This window comes from Salmo salar, chromosome 02, assembly GCF_965601325.2.
Source record: "Salmo salar chromosome 02, fSalSal1, whole genome shotgun sequence".
NCBI lineage: Eukaryota > Metazoa > Chordata > Actinopteri > Salmoniformes > Salmonidae > Salmo > Salmo salar.
This window is the reverse complement of record NC_138292.1, coordinates 2,445,001-2,461,517: the sequence shown is the minus strand read 5'-3', so window position 1 is coordinate 2,461,517 and position 16,517 is coordinate 2,445,001. Positions and strand designations below refer to the sequence as shown.

The window sequence follows — 16,517 nt, the reverse complement described above, 5'->3', positions numbered from 1 at the left end:
GACCCCCAGCACAGGGAAAGATAACAGAGCCAGTCATGTACACAGGGGGAGAGACCCCCAGCACAGGGAAGATAACAGAGCCAGTCATGTACACAGGGGGAGAGACCCCCAGCACAGGGAAGATAACAGAGCCAGTCCTGTACACAGGGGGAGAGACCCCCAGCACAGGGAAGATAACAGAGCCAGTCATGTACACAGGGGGAGAGACCCCCAGCACAGGGAAGATAACAGAGCCAGTCATGTACACAGGGGGAGAGACCCCCAGCACAGGGAAGATAACAGAGCCAGTCCTGTACACAGGGGGAGAGACCCCCAGCACAGGGAAGATAACAGAGCCAGTCATGTACACAGGGGGAGAGACCCCCAGCACAGGGAAGATAACAGAGCCAGTCATGTACACAGGGGGAGAGACCCCCAGCACAGGGAAGATAACAGAGCCAGTCATGTACACAGGGGGAGCAGACCCCCAGCACAGGGAAGATAACAGAGCCAGTCATGTACACAGGGGGAGAGACCCCCAGCACAGGGAAAGATAACAGAGCCAGTCATGTACACAGGGGGAGAGACCCCCAGCACAGGGAAAGATAACAGAGCCAGTCATGTACACAGGGGGAGCAGACCCCCAGCACAGGGAAAGACAGCACAAGGACAGCTGAGTCTAAAGCTAGCTGAGCCAGACCCAAGGAAAACAGGGCTATAGACAGGAACCTTCTCATTAACAGCCTCCCTCCCTCCCTCCCTGCCCGCCCCCCTGTCTGCCTCCCTCCCTCGCTCCCTGTCTGTCTGTCTGTCTGTCTGTCTGCTAGCCTGCCTCCCTCCCTCGCTCCCTCCCTGTCTGTCTGTCTGTCTGCTAGCCTGCCTCCCTTCCTCGCTCGCTCCCTCCCTCCCTGTCTGTCTGCTAGCCTGCCTCCCTTCCTCGCTCCCTCCCTGTCTGTCTGCTTGCCTGCCTGCCTCCCTCCCTCGCTCCCTCCCTGCCAACCTCCCTCCCTGCCTGCCATGGTCCTGTCCAAGCCTGGGAGATGCTAGCTATGTGAAGAATTCTGTGGTTTTGGGAACAGATGTCACACGAGGGACCAAATCCGCTCTCCTCTCACTGGGGCCCGGCCGCGTAGTAAAACCAGTTCCACCAATAAAAGTAGTCATAGGGACAAGGTTTATGACAGTTTCCTTTTCAGATGATCTGTCCGTCTGTCTGAAACCTCCATGGGTCTCCTGTCTGAACCGACCTCTGTCTGGGGCCCGGAGAGAGAGAGAGAGAGAGAGAGAGAGAGAGAGAGAGAGAGAGAGAGAGAGAGAGAGAGAGAGAGAGAGAGAGAGAGAGAGAGAGAGCAGAACCGTCAAAACAACACTATGGGAAACAACCCAACCAGACATTTAGCTGAACAACACTATGGGAAACAACCCAACCAGACATTTAGCTGAACAACACTATGGGAAACAACCCAACCAGACATTTAGCTGAACAACACTATGGGAAACAACCCAACCAGACATTTAGCTGAACAACACTATGGGAAACAACCCAACCAGACATTTAGCTGAACAACACTATGGGAAACAACCCAACCAGACATTTAGCTGAACAACACTATGGGAAACAACCCAACCAGACATTTAGCTGAACAACACTATGGGAAACAACCCAACCAGACATTTAGCTGAACAACACTATGGGAAACAACCCAACCAGACATTTAGCTGAACAACACTATGGGAAACAACCCAACCAGACGTTTAGCTGAACAACACTATGGGAAACAACCAACCAGACGTTTAGCTGAACAACACTATGGGAAACAACCCAACCAGACATTTAGCTGAACAACACTATGGGAAACAACCCAACCAGACATTTAGCTGAACAACACTATGGGAAACAACCCAACCAGACGTTTAGCTGAACAACACTATGGGAAACAACCCAACCAGACATTTAGCTGAACAACACTATGGGAAACAACCCAACCAGACATTTAGCTGAACAACACTATGGGAAACAACCCAACCAGACATTTAGCTGAACAACACTATGGGAAACAACCCAACCAGACATTTAGCTGAACAACACTATGGGAAACAACCCAACCAGACATTTAGCTGAACAACGCTATGGGAAACAACCCAACCAGACATTTAGCTGAACAACACTATGGGAAACAACCCAACCAGACATTTAGCTGAACAACACTATGGGAAACAACCCAACCAGACATTTAGCTGAACAACACTATGGGAAACAACCCAACCAGACATTTAGCTGAACAACACTATGGGAAACAACCCAACCAGACATTTAGCTGAACAACACTATGGGAAACAACCCAACCAGACGTTTAGCTGAACAACACTATGGGAAACAACCCAACCAGACGTTTAGCTGAACAACACTATGGGAAACAACCAACCAGACGTTTAGCTTGAACAACACTATGGGAAACAACCCAACCAGACATTTAGCTGAACAACACTATGGGAAACAACCCCAACCAGACATTTAGCTGAACAACACTATGGGAAACAACCCAACCAGACGTTTAGCTGAACAACACTATGGGAAACAACCCAACCAGACATTTAGCTGAACAACACTATGGGAAACAACCCAACCAGACATTTAGCTGAACAACACTATGGGAAACAACCCAACCAGACATTTAGTCTGAACAACACTATGGGAAACAACCCAACCAGACATTTAGCTGAACAACACTATGGGAAACAACCCAACCAGACATTTAGCTGAACAACACTATGGGAAACAACCCAACCAGACATTTAGCTGAACAACACTATGGGAAACAACCCAACCAGACATTTAGCTGAACTTTCTCCCAGTCCCAGGGAACGTTATAGGAGCTATTATGGAGGTTTTAGCTTGTGGCTAACACATTGTGACCTAGTTATAGCTAATGTTTAAATGTGACCATTAGCTGTGGTGTTGCAGCAGTGCTGCAGACAGAGAAGCAAGTGTCAACAGGCGGACTTGCATTCTGCAGACAGCATCTAGCATTGTAGCAGACCTGTTCAGACTTGAAGAGAACTGTCAATATTGTACAACACAAACACAACTCAAAACCTGACTGTTAAGACTTGTTATAGAATTGTCAACTCACCACACGGTTATATACACTATAAACACAGCAGTATGTGGACACGCCTTCAAATTAGTGGATTCCGCTATTTCAGCCACACCTGTTGCCGACAGGTGTATAAAATCGAGCACGCAGCCATGCAATCTCCATAGACAAACATTGGTAATAGAATGGGCCTTACTGAAGAGCTCAGTGAATTTCAACGTGGCACCGTCATAGGATGCCACCTTTCCAACAAGTCAGTTCGTAATTTCTGCCCTGCTAGAGCTGCCCCGGTCAACTGTAAGTGCTGTTATTGTGAAGTGGAAATGTCTAGGAGCAACAACGGCTCAGCCGCAAAGTGGTAGGCCACACAAGCACACAGAACGGGACCGCCAAGCGCTAAAGCGCGAAGCGCGTAAAAATTGTCTGTCCTCGGTTCCAACACTCAAGCTTCACCATCTGGCAGTCCGACGAACAAAACTGGGATTGGCGGATGCCAGGAGAACGCTACCTGCCCCAATGCATAGTGCCAACTGTAAAGTTTGGTGGAGAAGGAATAATGGTCAGGGGCTGTTTTTCATGATTCGGGCCCCTCAGTTCCAGTGAAGGGAAATCTTAACGCTACAGCATACAATGACATTCTAGATTATTCTGTGCTTCCAACTTTGTGGCAACAGTTTGGGGAAGGCCCTTTCCTGTTTCACCATGACAATGTCCCTGTGCGCAAAGCGAGGTCCATACAGAAATGGTTTGTCGAGAGCGGCGAGGAAGAAATTGACTGGCCTGCACAGAGCCCTGACCTCAACCCCATCGAACACCTTTGGGGTGAATTGGAACGCTGACTGCGAGCCAGGCCTAATCGCCCAACATCAGTACCCGATCTCACTAATGCTCATGGCTGAATGGAAGCAAGTCCCCACAGCAATGTTCCAACATCTAGTGGAAAGCCTTCCCAGAAGAGTGGAGGCTGTTATAGCAGCAATGTTCCAACATCTAGTGGAAAGCCTTCCCAGAAGAGTGGAGGCTGTTATAGCAGCAATGTTCCAACATCTAGTGGAAAGCCTTCCCAGAAGAGTGGAGGCTGTTATAGCAGCAACGGGGGACGAACTCCATATTAATACCAATGATTCTGAAAAGAGATGTTTGACGAGCAGGTGTCCACATGCTTTTGGTCATGAAGTGTACACTGAGTGTACAAAACATTAGGAACACCTTCCTAATATTGAGTTGTATCGCCTTTTGCCCTCAGAACAGCCTCAATTAATCAGGACATGGACTCTACAAGATGTCGAAAGCATTCCACAGGGATGCTGGCCCATGTTGACTCCAATGCTTCCCACAGTTGTGTCAAGTTGGCTGGATGTCCTTTGGGTGGTGGACCATTCTTGATCCACACAGGAAACTGTTGAGTGTGAAAAACCCAGCAGCGTTGCAGTTCTTGACACACTCAAACTGGTGTGCCTGGTACCTACTACCATACCCCGTTCAAAGGCACTTCAATCTTTTGTCTTGCCCATTCACCCTCTGAACGGCACACATACACAACCCATGTCTCAATTGTCTCAAGGCGTAAAAATCCTTCTTTAACCTGTCTCCTCCCCTTCATCTACACTGATTGAAGTGGATTTAACAAGTGACATCAATAAGGGATCATAGCTTTCACCTGGATTCACCTGGTCAGTCTGTCACGGAAAGAGCAGGCGTTCCTAATGATTTGTCCACTCGGTGTATGTGTGAGTTGTCAGTGCTGAGCACTACACAGCTACGAGCTTGTCTGTGTACCATTGGTGCTCAGGTAGTAACAAACACTTCCTTACTTCACCTCATCAGGGAGTATAGGCCATCAACCACAGGAAGTAACTCAGTACCTTGTGAAAAGCCAGAGAGCCTGGAGAGATGGAGATGGAGATGGAGAGATGGAGTATCCAGAGAGAGAGAGAGAGAGAGAGAGAGAGAGAGAGAGAGAGAGAGAGAGAGAGAGAGAGAGAGAGAGAGACAGACAGACAGACAGACAGACAGACAGACAGACAGACAGACAGACAGACAGACAGACAGACAACTCTCTGAACAGTGGGACGTAGACTACAGGTTACTCTGATATCTCTATAAACCATCACTCTCTGAACAGTGAGACGTAGACTACAGGCTACTCACTACTCTGATATCTCTATAAACCATCACTCTCTGAACAGTGAGACGTAGACTACAGGTTACTCACTACTCTGATATCTCTATAAACCATCACTCTCTGAACAGTGGGACGTAGACTACAGGTTACTCTGATATCTCTATAAACCATCACTCTCTGAACAGTGGGACGTAGACTACAGGTCTCTGATATCTCTATAAACCATCACTCTGAACAGTGGGAGTAACTACTATAATACCATCACTCTCTGAACAGTGGGACGTAGACTACAGGTTACTCTGATATCTCTATAAACCATCACTCTCTGAACAGTGGGACGTAGACTACAGGTTACTCTGATATCTCTATAAACCATCACTCTCTGAACAGTGGGACGTAGACTACAGGTTACTCTGATATCTCTATAAACCATCACTCTCTGAACAGTGAGACGTAGACTACAGGCTACTCACTACTCTGATATCTCTATAAACCATCACTCTCTGAACAGTGGGACGTACGACTACAGGTTACTCACTACTCTGATATCTCTATAAACCATCACTCTCTGAACAGTGGGACGTAGACTACAGGTTACTCTGATATCTCTATAAACCATCACTCTCTGAACAGTGAGACGTAGACTACAGGCTACTCACTACTCTGATATCTCTATAAACCATCACTCTCTGAACAGTGGGACGTAGACTACAGGTTACTCTGATATCTCTATAAACCATCACTCTCTGAACAGTGGGACGTAGACTACAGGTTACTCTGATATCTCTATAAACCATCACTCTCTGAACAGTGGGACGTAGACTACAGGTTACTCTGATATCTCTATAAACCATCACTCTCTGAACAGTGGAGACGTAGACACTAGCAGGTTACGTCACTACTCTGATATCTCTATAAACCATCACTCTCTGAACAGTGGGACGTAGACTACAGGTTACTCTGATATCTCTATAAACCATCACTCTCTGAACAGTGAGACGTAGACTACAGGTTACTCTGATATCTCTATAAACCATCACTCTCTGAACAGTGGGACGTAGACTACAGGTTACTCTGATATCTCTATAAACCATCACTCTCTGAACAGTGAGACGTAGACTACAGGTTACTCACTACTCTGATATCTCTATAAACCATCACTCTCTGAACAGTGAGACGTAGACTACAGGCTACTCACTACTCTGATATCTCTATAAACCATCACTCTCTGAACAGTGGGACGTAGACTACAGGTTACTCTGATATCTCTATAAACCATCACTCTCTGAACAGTGAGACGTAGACTACAGGTTACTCACTACTCTGATATCTCTATAAACCATCACTCTCTGAACAGTGAGACGTAGACTACAGGTTACTCTGATATCTCTATAAACCATCACTCTCTGAACAGTGGGACGTAGACTACAGGTTACTCTGATATCTCTATAAACCATCACTCTCTGAACAGTGAGACGTAGACTACAGGTTACTCTGATATCTCTATAAACCATCACTCTCTGAACAGTGGGACGTAGACTACAGGTTACTCTGATATCTCTATAAACCATCACTCTCTGAACAGTGGGACGTAGACTACAGGTTACTCACTCCTCTGATATCTCTATAAACCATCACTCTCTGAACAGTGGGACGTAGACTACAGGTTACTCTGATATCTCTATAAACCATCACTCTCTGAACAGTGGGACGTAGACTACAGGTTACTCTGATATCTCTATAAACCATCACTCTCTGAACAGTGGGACGTAGACTACAGGTTACTCTGATATCTCTATAAACCATCACTCTCTGAACAGTGGGACGTAGACTACAGGTTACTCTGATATCTCTATAAACCATCACTCTCTGAACAGTGAGACGTAGACTACAGGTTACTCACTACTCTGATATCTCTATAAACCATCACTCTCTGAACAGTGAGACGTAGACTACAGGCTACTCACTACTCTGATATCTCTATAAACCATCACTCTCTGAACAGTGGGACGTAGACTACAGGTTACTCTGATATCTCTATAAACCATCACTCTCTGAACAGTGGGACGTAGACTACAGGTTACTCTGATATCTCTATAAACCATCACTCTCTGAACAGTGGGACGTAGACTACAGGTTACTCACTACTCTGATATCTCTATAAACCATCACTCTCTGAACAGTGAGACGTAGACTACAGGTTACTCTGATATCTCTATAAACCATCACTCTCTGAACAGTGGGATGTAGACTACAGGTTACTCTGATATCTCTATAAACCATCACTCTCTGAACAGTGAGACGTAGACTACAGGTTACTCTGATATCTCTATAAACCATCACTCTCTGAACAGTGGGACGTAGACTACAGGTTACTCTGATATCTCTATAAACCATCACTCTCTGAACAGTGGGACGTAGACTACAGGTTACTCTGATATCTCTATAAACCATCACTCTCTGAACAGTGGGACGTAGACTACAGGTTACTCACTACTCTGATATCTCTATAAACCATCACTCTCTGAACAGTGGGACGTAGACTACAGGTTACTCTGATATCTCTATAAACCATCACTCTCTGAACAGTGAGACGTAGACTACAGGTTACTCTGATATCTCTATAAACCATCACTCTCTGAACAGTGGGACGTAGACTACAGGTTACTCTGATATCTCTATAAACCATCACTCTCTGAACAGTGGGACGTAGACTACAGGTTACTCACTCCTCTGATATCTCTATAAACCATCACTCTCTGAACAGTGGGACGTAGACTACAGGTTACTCTGATATCTCTATAAACCATCACTCTCTGAACAGTGGGACGTAGACTACAGGTTACTCTGATATCTCTATAAACCATCACTCTCTGAACAGTGGGACGTAGACTACAGGTTACTCTGATATCTCTATAAACCATCACTCTCTGAACAGTGGGACGTAGACTACAGGTTACTCTGATATCTCTATAAACCATCACTCTCTGAACAGTGAGACGTAGACTACAGGTTACTCACTACTCTGATATCTCTATAAACCATCACTCTCTGAACAGTGAGACGTAGACTACAGGCTACTCACTACTCTGATATCTCTATAAACCATCACTCTCTGAACAGTGGGACGTAGACTACAGGTTACTCTGATATCTCTATAAACCATCACTCTCTGAACAGTGGGACGTAGACTACAGGTTACTCTGATATCTCTATAAACCATCACTCTCTGAACAGTGGGACGTAGACTACAGGTTACTCACTACTCTGATATCTCTATAAACCATCACTCTCTGAACAGTGAGACGTAGACTACAGGTTACTCTGATATCTCTATAAACCATCACTCTCTGAACAGTGGGATGTAGACTACAGGTTACTCTGATATCTCTATAAACCATCACTCTCTGAACAGTGGGATGTAGACTACAGGTTACTCTGATATCTCTATAAACCATCACTCTCTGAACAGTGAGACGTAGACTACAGGTTACTCTGATATCTCTATAAACCATCACTCTCTGAACAGTGGGACGTAGACTACAGGTTACTCTGATATCTCTATAAACCATCACTCTCTGAACAGTGGGACGTAGACTACAGGTTACTCACTACTCTGATATCTCTATAAACCATCACTCTCTGAACAGTGGGACGTAGACTACAGGTTACTCTGATATCTCTATAAACCATCACTCTCTGAACAGTGAGACGTAGACTACAGGTTACTCTGATATCTCTATAAACCATCACTCTCTGAACAGTGGGACGTAGACTACAGGTTACTCTGATATCTCTATAAACCATCACTCTCTGAACAGTGGGACGTAGACTACAGGTTACTCACTCCTCTGATATCTCTATAAACCATCACTCTCTGAACAGTGGGACGTAGACTACAGGTTACTCTGATATCTCTATAAACCATCACTCTCTGAACAGTGGGACGTAGACTACAGGTTACTCTGATATCTCTATAAACCATCACTCTCTGAACAGTGGGACGTAGACTACAGGTTACTCTGATATCTCTATAAACCATCACTCTCTGAACAGTGGGACGTAGACTACAGGTTACTCTGATATCTCTATAAACCATCACTCTCTGAACAGTGAGACGTAGACTACAGGTTACTCACTACTCTGATATCTCTATAAACCATCACTCTCTGAACAGTGAGACGTAGACTACAGGCTACTCACTACTCTGATATCTCTATAAACCATCACTCTCTGAACAGTGGGACGTAGACTACAGGTTACTCTGATATCTCTATAAACCATCACTCTCTGAACAGTGGGACGTAGACTACAGGTTACTCTGATATCTCTATAAACCATCACTCTCTGAACAGTGGGACGTAGACTACAGGTTACTCACTACTCTGATATCTCTATAAACCATCACTCTCTGAACAGTGAGACGTAGACTACAGGTTACTCTGATATCTCTATAAACCATCACTCTCTGAACAGTGGGATGTAGACTACAGGTTACTCTGATATCTCTATAAACCATCACTCTCTGAACAGTGGGATGTAGACTACAGGTTACTCTGATATCTCTATAAACCATCACTCTCTGAACAGTGAGACGTAGACTACAGGTTACTCTGATATCTCTATAAACCATCACTCTCTGAACAGTGGGACGTAGACTACAGGTTACTCTGATATCTCTATAAACCATCACTCTCTGAACAGTGGGACGTAGACTACAGGTTACTCTGATATCTCTATAAACCATCACTCTCTGAACAGTGGGACGTAGACTACAGGTTACTCACTACTCTGATATCTCTATAAACCATCACTCTCTGAACAGTGGGATGTAGACTACAGGTTACTCTGATATCTCTATAAACCATCACTCTCTGAACAGTGGGACGTAGACTACAGGTTACTCTGATATCTCTATAAACCATCACTCTCTGAACAGTGAGACGTAGACTACAGGTTACTCACTACTCTGATATCTCTATAAACCATCACTCTCTGAACAGTGAGACGTAGACTACAGGCTACTCACTACTCTGATATCTCTATAAACCATCACTCTCTGAACAGTGGGACGTAGACTACAGGTTACTCTGATATCTCTATAAACCATCACTCTCTGAACAGTGAGACGTAGACTACAGGTTACTCACTACTCTGATATCTCTATAAACCATCACTCTCTGAACAGTGAGACGTAGACTACAGGTTACTCTGATATCTCTATAAACCATCACTCTCTGAACAGTGGGACGTAGACTACAGGTTACTCTGATATCTCTATAAACCATCACTCTCTGAACAGTGAGACGTAGACTACAGGTTACTCTGATATCTCTATAAACCATCACTCTCTGAACAGTGGGACGTAGACTATAGGTTACTCTGATATCTCTATAAACCATCACTCTCTGAACAGTGGGACGTAGACTACAGGTTACTCACTACTCTGATATCTCTATAAACCATCACTCTCTGAACAGTGGGACGTAGACTACAGGTTACTCTGATATCTCTATAAACCATCACTCTCTGAACAGTGGGACGTAGACTACAGGTTACTCTGATATCTCTATAAACCATCACTCTCTGAACAGTGGGACGTAGACTACAGGTTACTCTGATATCTCTATAAACCATCACTCTCTGAACAGTGAGACGTAGACTACAGGTTACTCACTACTCTGATATCTCTATAAACCATCACTCTCTGAACAGTGAGACGTAGACTACAGGCTACTCACTACTCTGATATCTCTATAAACCATCACTCTCTGAACAGTGGGACGTAGACTACAGGTTACTCTGATATCTCTATAAACCATCACTCTCTGAACAGTGGGACGTAGACTACAGGTTACTCTGATATCTCTATAAACCATCACTCTCTGAACAGTGGGACGTAGACTACAGGTTACTCACTACTCTGATATCTCTATAAACCATCACTCTCTGAACAGTGAGACGTAGACTACAGGTTACTCTGATATCTCTATAAACCATCACTCTCTGAACAGTGGGACGTAGACTACAGTTTTGTATTATAGGGTTCTAAGGTCTTATGTTTACATCAGAAACAACACTGTAAACAGTAATGACAGAATGTAAACAATAACAACATCAACAACAGTTTCCTCTCACCTGTCCGACTGTTGACAAGGCCGTCTACTGACAGTGTCATAGGGTCTCTAACGTTAACATCAACACCAGTACCAGTTTCCTCTCACCTGTCCGCTGTTAGCTAGATCATCCACTGTCAGGGTGTTATCCAGTCTGAGCCCCAGTCCAAAGTCACACAGACAACAGGTCAGATCCTGTTTCACCAGGATGTTAGAGCTCTTCAGGTCGCGGTGTACGATGGGCACCTTGGGCCGCCCGCTGGCCGTGTGGTCACTGTGAAGGTGTGCCACCCCGCAGGCCAGGGACCCCCCCAGCCCGCGTAGATCCTCCCAGGTGACCAGGTTACGGGTCAGGTACTCCTGAAGGTTTCCCCGGGGGTGGAAGGCTGTGATCAGCCAGTACTGCTTCGACATCTACAATGGACAAAAGACACCATGACGATAAACGGTTTGAAGGGTGTTGGGAACAATTAGCTTAAGTGGGGCAGTCTGTTTGCCTGGCTACACAAGCTCCTTGCTCTTGCCTAACGCTAAGCCACGTCCACGGACGGGAGTTTCTCCTCCACAATGAGTCTGGATCTGACTACCTCTCAGACGATTTCTAAGACGCAAACACATTCTAACTGTTCTGATTGGTCCAGAAACCGACGGGTTGGGCCAGAGACAGAACGCACGTGGGTAAAAGGTGGCTTTGACACTCTGATTGGTTAGAGACAATCCAATCGCTGATGACTTTGTTATTTTACAACACCCGTCATTTGTACGACGTCGCCTTAAAAGGACTTTAACGACGTCAGTCTCAGACTGAAGTAGGCAGCGAATATAGAGGAGTGGATGAATTCAGTTTGAGTCGTCAGGCTAGTCTGGTTTTACTATCAATCCAACTCCTTGTCACTCGTTGTCAGGCCATGTTCGGATTGACATTGACAGCCATGGAGTTGGTATGACCGTAACAACTGATCTGGGACCAGGTATGGGAACAACAGTCCAGTTCAGGTTTTCATACGAGAGCTAATGAACAACAATATACAGTATGTATCCCTGTAATCTAGAACTAATGAACAACAATATACAGTATGTATCCCTGTAATCTAGAGCTAATGAACAACAATATACAGTATGTATCCCTGTAATCTAGAGATAGTGAACAACAATATACAGTATGTATCCCTGTAATCTAGAGATAGTGAGCAACAATATACAGTATGTATCCCTGTAATCTAGAGATAGTGAGCAACAATATACAGTATGTATCCCTGTAATCTAGAGCTAATGAACAACAATATACAGTATGTATCCCTGTAATCTAGAGATAGTGAGCAACAATATACAGTATGTATCCCTGTAATCTAGAGATAGTGAACAACAATATACAGTATGTATCCCTGTAATCTAGAGATAGTGAACAACAATATACAGTATGTATCCCTGTAATCTAGAGCTAATGAACAACAATATACAGTATGTATCCCTGTAATCTAGAGATAGTGAGCAACAATATACAGTATGTATCCCTGTAATCTAGAGATAGTGAACAACAATATACAGTATGTATCCCTGTAATCTAGAGATAGTGAACAACAATATACAGTATGTATCCCTGTAATCTAGAGATAGTGAACAACAATATACAGTATGTATCCCTGTAATCTAGAGATAGTGAACAACAATATACAGTATGTATCCCTGTAATCTAGAGATAGTGAGCAACAATATACAGTATGTATCCCTGTAATCTAGAGATAGTGAGCAACAATATACAGTATGTATCCCTGTAATCTAGAGATAGTGAACAACAATATACAGTATGTATCCCTGTAATCTAGAGATAGTGAACAACAATATACAGTATGTATCCCTGTAATCTAGAGATAGTGAACAACAATATACAGTATGTATCCCTGTAATCTAGAGATAGTGAGCAACAATATACAGTATGTATCCCTGTAATCTAGAGATAGTGAGCAACAATATACAGTATGTATCCCTGTAATCTAGAGCTAATGAACAACAATATACAGTATGTATCCCTGTAATCTAGAGATAGTGAGCAACAATATACAGTATGTATCCCTGTAATCTAGAGATAGTGAACAACAATATACAGTATGTATCCCTGTAATCTAGAGATAGTGAACAACAATATACAGTATGTATCCCTGTAATCTAGAGATAGTGAACAACAATATACAGTATGTATCCCTGTAATCTAGAGATAGTGAACAACAATATACAGTATGTATCCCTGTAATCTAGAGATAGTGAGCAACAATATACAGTATGTATCCCTGTAATCTAGAGATAGTGAACAACAATATACAGTATGTATCCCTGTAATCTAGAGATAGTGAGCAACAATATACAGTATGTATCCCTGTAATCTAGAGATAGTGAGCAACAATATACAGTATGTATCCCTGTAATCTAGAGATAGTGAACAACAATATACAGTGCCTTGCAAAAGTATTCACCCCCTTGGCATTTTTCCTATTCTGTTTCATGACAACCTGTAATTTAACAGGATTTTTATTTGGATTTCATGTAATGGACATAGACAAAATAGTCCAAATTGGTGAAGTGAAATTAAAAAAAGAACTTGTTTCAAAAAATGTATTAAAAAAAAAACAGAAAAGTGGTGCGTGCATATGTATTCACCCTATGAAGCCCCTAAATAAGATCTGGTGCAACCAATTACCTTCAGAAGTCACATAATTAGTTCAATAAAGTCCACCTGTGTCCAATCTAAGTGCCACATGATCTGTCACATGATCTCAGTATATATACACCTGTTCTGAAAGGCCCCAGAGTCTGCAACACCACTAAGCAAGGGGCACCACCAAGCAAGAAGCACCATGAAGACCAACGAGCTCTCCAAACAGGTCAGGGACAAAGTTGTGGAGAACTACAGATCAGGGTTGGGTTATAAAAAAATATCAGAAACTTTGAACATCCCACGGAGCACCATTAAATCCATTATTAAAAAATAGAAAGAATATGGCACCACACCAAACCTGCCAAGAGAGGGCCGCCCACCAAAACTTAAGGACCGGGCAAGGTGGGCATTAATCAGAGAGGCAACAAAGAGACCAAAGATAACCCTGAAGGAGTTGCAAAGCTCCACAGCGGAGATTAGAGTATCTGTCCATAGGACCACTTTAACCGTACACTCCACAGAGCTGGGCTTTACAGAAGAGTGGCCAGAAAAAAATAAGCAAAAATGTTTGGTTTTCGCCAAAAGGCATGTGGGAGACTCCCCAACCATATGGAAGAAGGTACTCTGGTCAGATGAGACTAAAATGTAGCTTTTTGGTCATCAAGGAAAACGCTATTTCTGGCGCAAACCCAACACCTCTCATCACCCCGAGAACACCATCCCCACAGTGAAGCATGGTGGTGGCAGCATCATGCTGTAGGTATGTTTTTCATCAGCAGGGACTGGGAAACTGGTCAGAATTGAAGGAATGATAGATGGCACTAAATACAGGGGGAAACTAAATTCTTGAGGGAAACCTGTTTCAGTCTTCAAGAGATTTGAGACTGGGACGGAGGTTCACCTTCCAGCAGGAGAATGACCCTAAGTGTCACGTCCTGGCCAGTATAAGGGTTAATTGTTATTGTAGTTTGGTCAGGACGTGGCAGAGGGTATTTGTTTTATGTGGTTCGGGGTGGTGTTTTGGTAAAAGGGTGTTTGATTTAGTATTTCCGGGTTTTTGGTTTATGGTCTATGTTTATGTATTTCTATGTGTAGTCTAGTAAGTGTGTTTCTATGTAGAGTTAATTGGGGTGGACTTCCAATTGAAGGCAGCTGTGTGGTGTTGCCTTTGATTGGAAGTCCTATATTAGTTGGGTGTGTTTGTCTGTGTGTTTGTGGGAGATTGTTCTGTGTTTAGCCTTGTGCCTTGCCAGACTGTCTGTATATCGTTCGTTCACTTGTTTTGTTATTTTGGTGTTCATTTTGGGAAGTTAATAAACGTCAAGATGAGCTTACACATACCTGCTGCGTTTTGGTCCTCCATTACCGACGAAAACCGTGACACTAAGCATACTGCTAAAGCAACACTTGAGTGGTTTAAGGGGAAACATTTACATTTCTTGGAATGGCCTTGTCAAAGCCCAGACCTCAATCCAATTGAGAATCTGTGGTTGCTCTACACCAGCGGAACCCATCCAACTTGAAGGAGCTGGAACAGTTTTGCCTTGAAGAATGAACAAAAATCCCAGTGGCTAGATGTGCCAAGCTTATAGAGACATACCCCAAGAGACTTGCAGCTGTAATTGCTGCAAAAGGTGGGTCTACAAAGTATTGACTTTGGGGGGGTGAATAGTTATGCACGCTCAAGTTTTCATTTTTTTTTGTCTTATTTCTTGTTTGTTTCACAATAAAAAATATTTTGCATCTTCAAAGTGGTAGACATGATGTGTAAATCAAATGATACAACCCCCCCCAAATCTATTTTAATTCCAGGTTGTAAGGCAACAAAATAGGAAAAATGCCAAGGAGGGTGAATACTTTCGCAAGCCACTGTACAGTATGTATCCCTGTAATCTAGAGCTAGTGAACAACAATATACAGTATGTATCCCTGTAATCCCTTCAGTAAATTGTAACAAACATAACATAGGCTGTGATTAGGCCAAAGTAGTGCACTATATAGGGAAAAGGGTGTCATTTGGGATGGAACCAAAGAGGGACGCTACACTACCTTTCTCTCCTCTGCTGTGAGGAAGTGGAGGACGTTGTCGTGGCGAAGGTCGATGTCAGAGAAGATGTCCTTCTCGTTCTTCCACGATGCGTACTCCTCCTCAGGGAAGATCTTCACGGCCACCGTCTCAAACTGGTCCGATGAGGAGCCGGGCTGCCTCAGCTTGGCCTTGTACACCTCAGCGAAGCGCCCCTTACCCACCTAATGAAGATATAATATACAGTAAATCTGGTTATAACACTTACCCACCTAATGTCAATATAATATACAGTAAAGCTGGATATAACCCTTACCCACCTAATGAAGATATAATATACTGTAAAACTGGTTATAACCCTTACCCACCTAATGTCAATGTAATATACAGTAAAGCTGGTTATAACCCTTACCCACCTAATGTCAATGTAATATACAGTAAAGCTGGTTATAACCCTTACCCACCTAATGTCAATATAATATACAGTAAAGCTGGATATAACCCTTACCCACCTAATGAA

General features: G+C 43.7%; 1 protein-coding gene across 1 annotated transcript in view; it reads right to left on the bottom strand.

Annotated features, from left to right (window-relative positions):
• LOC123743223 (TGF-beta receptor type-2) overlaps positions 1 to 16,517 on the bottom strand; it is a 64,713-nt gene that overhangs the window by 13,096 nt on the left and 35,100 nt on the right. Inside the window, exons 6-9 of the mRNA XM_082968528.1 lie at positions 16,021 to 16,221; positions 11,405 to 11,732; positions 2,406 to 2,427; positions 4 to 290 (exon numbers count right to left, since the gene is read on the bottom strand). Of these exons, the coding sequence (XP_082824654.1) occupies positions 4 to 290; positions 2,406 to 2,427; positions 11,405 to 11,732; positions 16,021 to 16,221 (838 nt within the window). The remainder of the gene's footprint in view (positions 1 to 3; positions 291 to 2,405; positions 2,428 to 11,404; positions 11,733 to 16,020; positions 16,222 to 16,517) is intronic.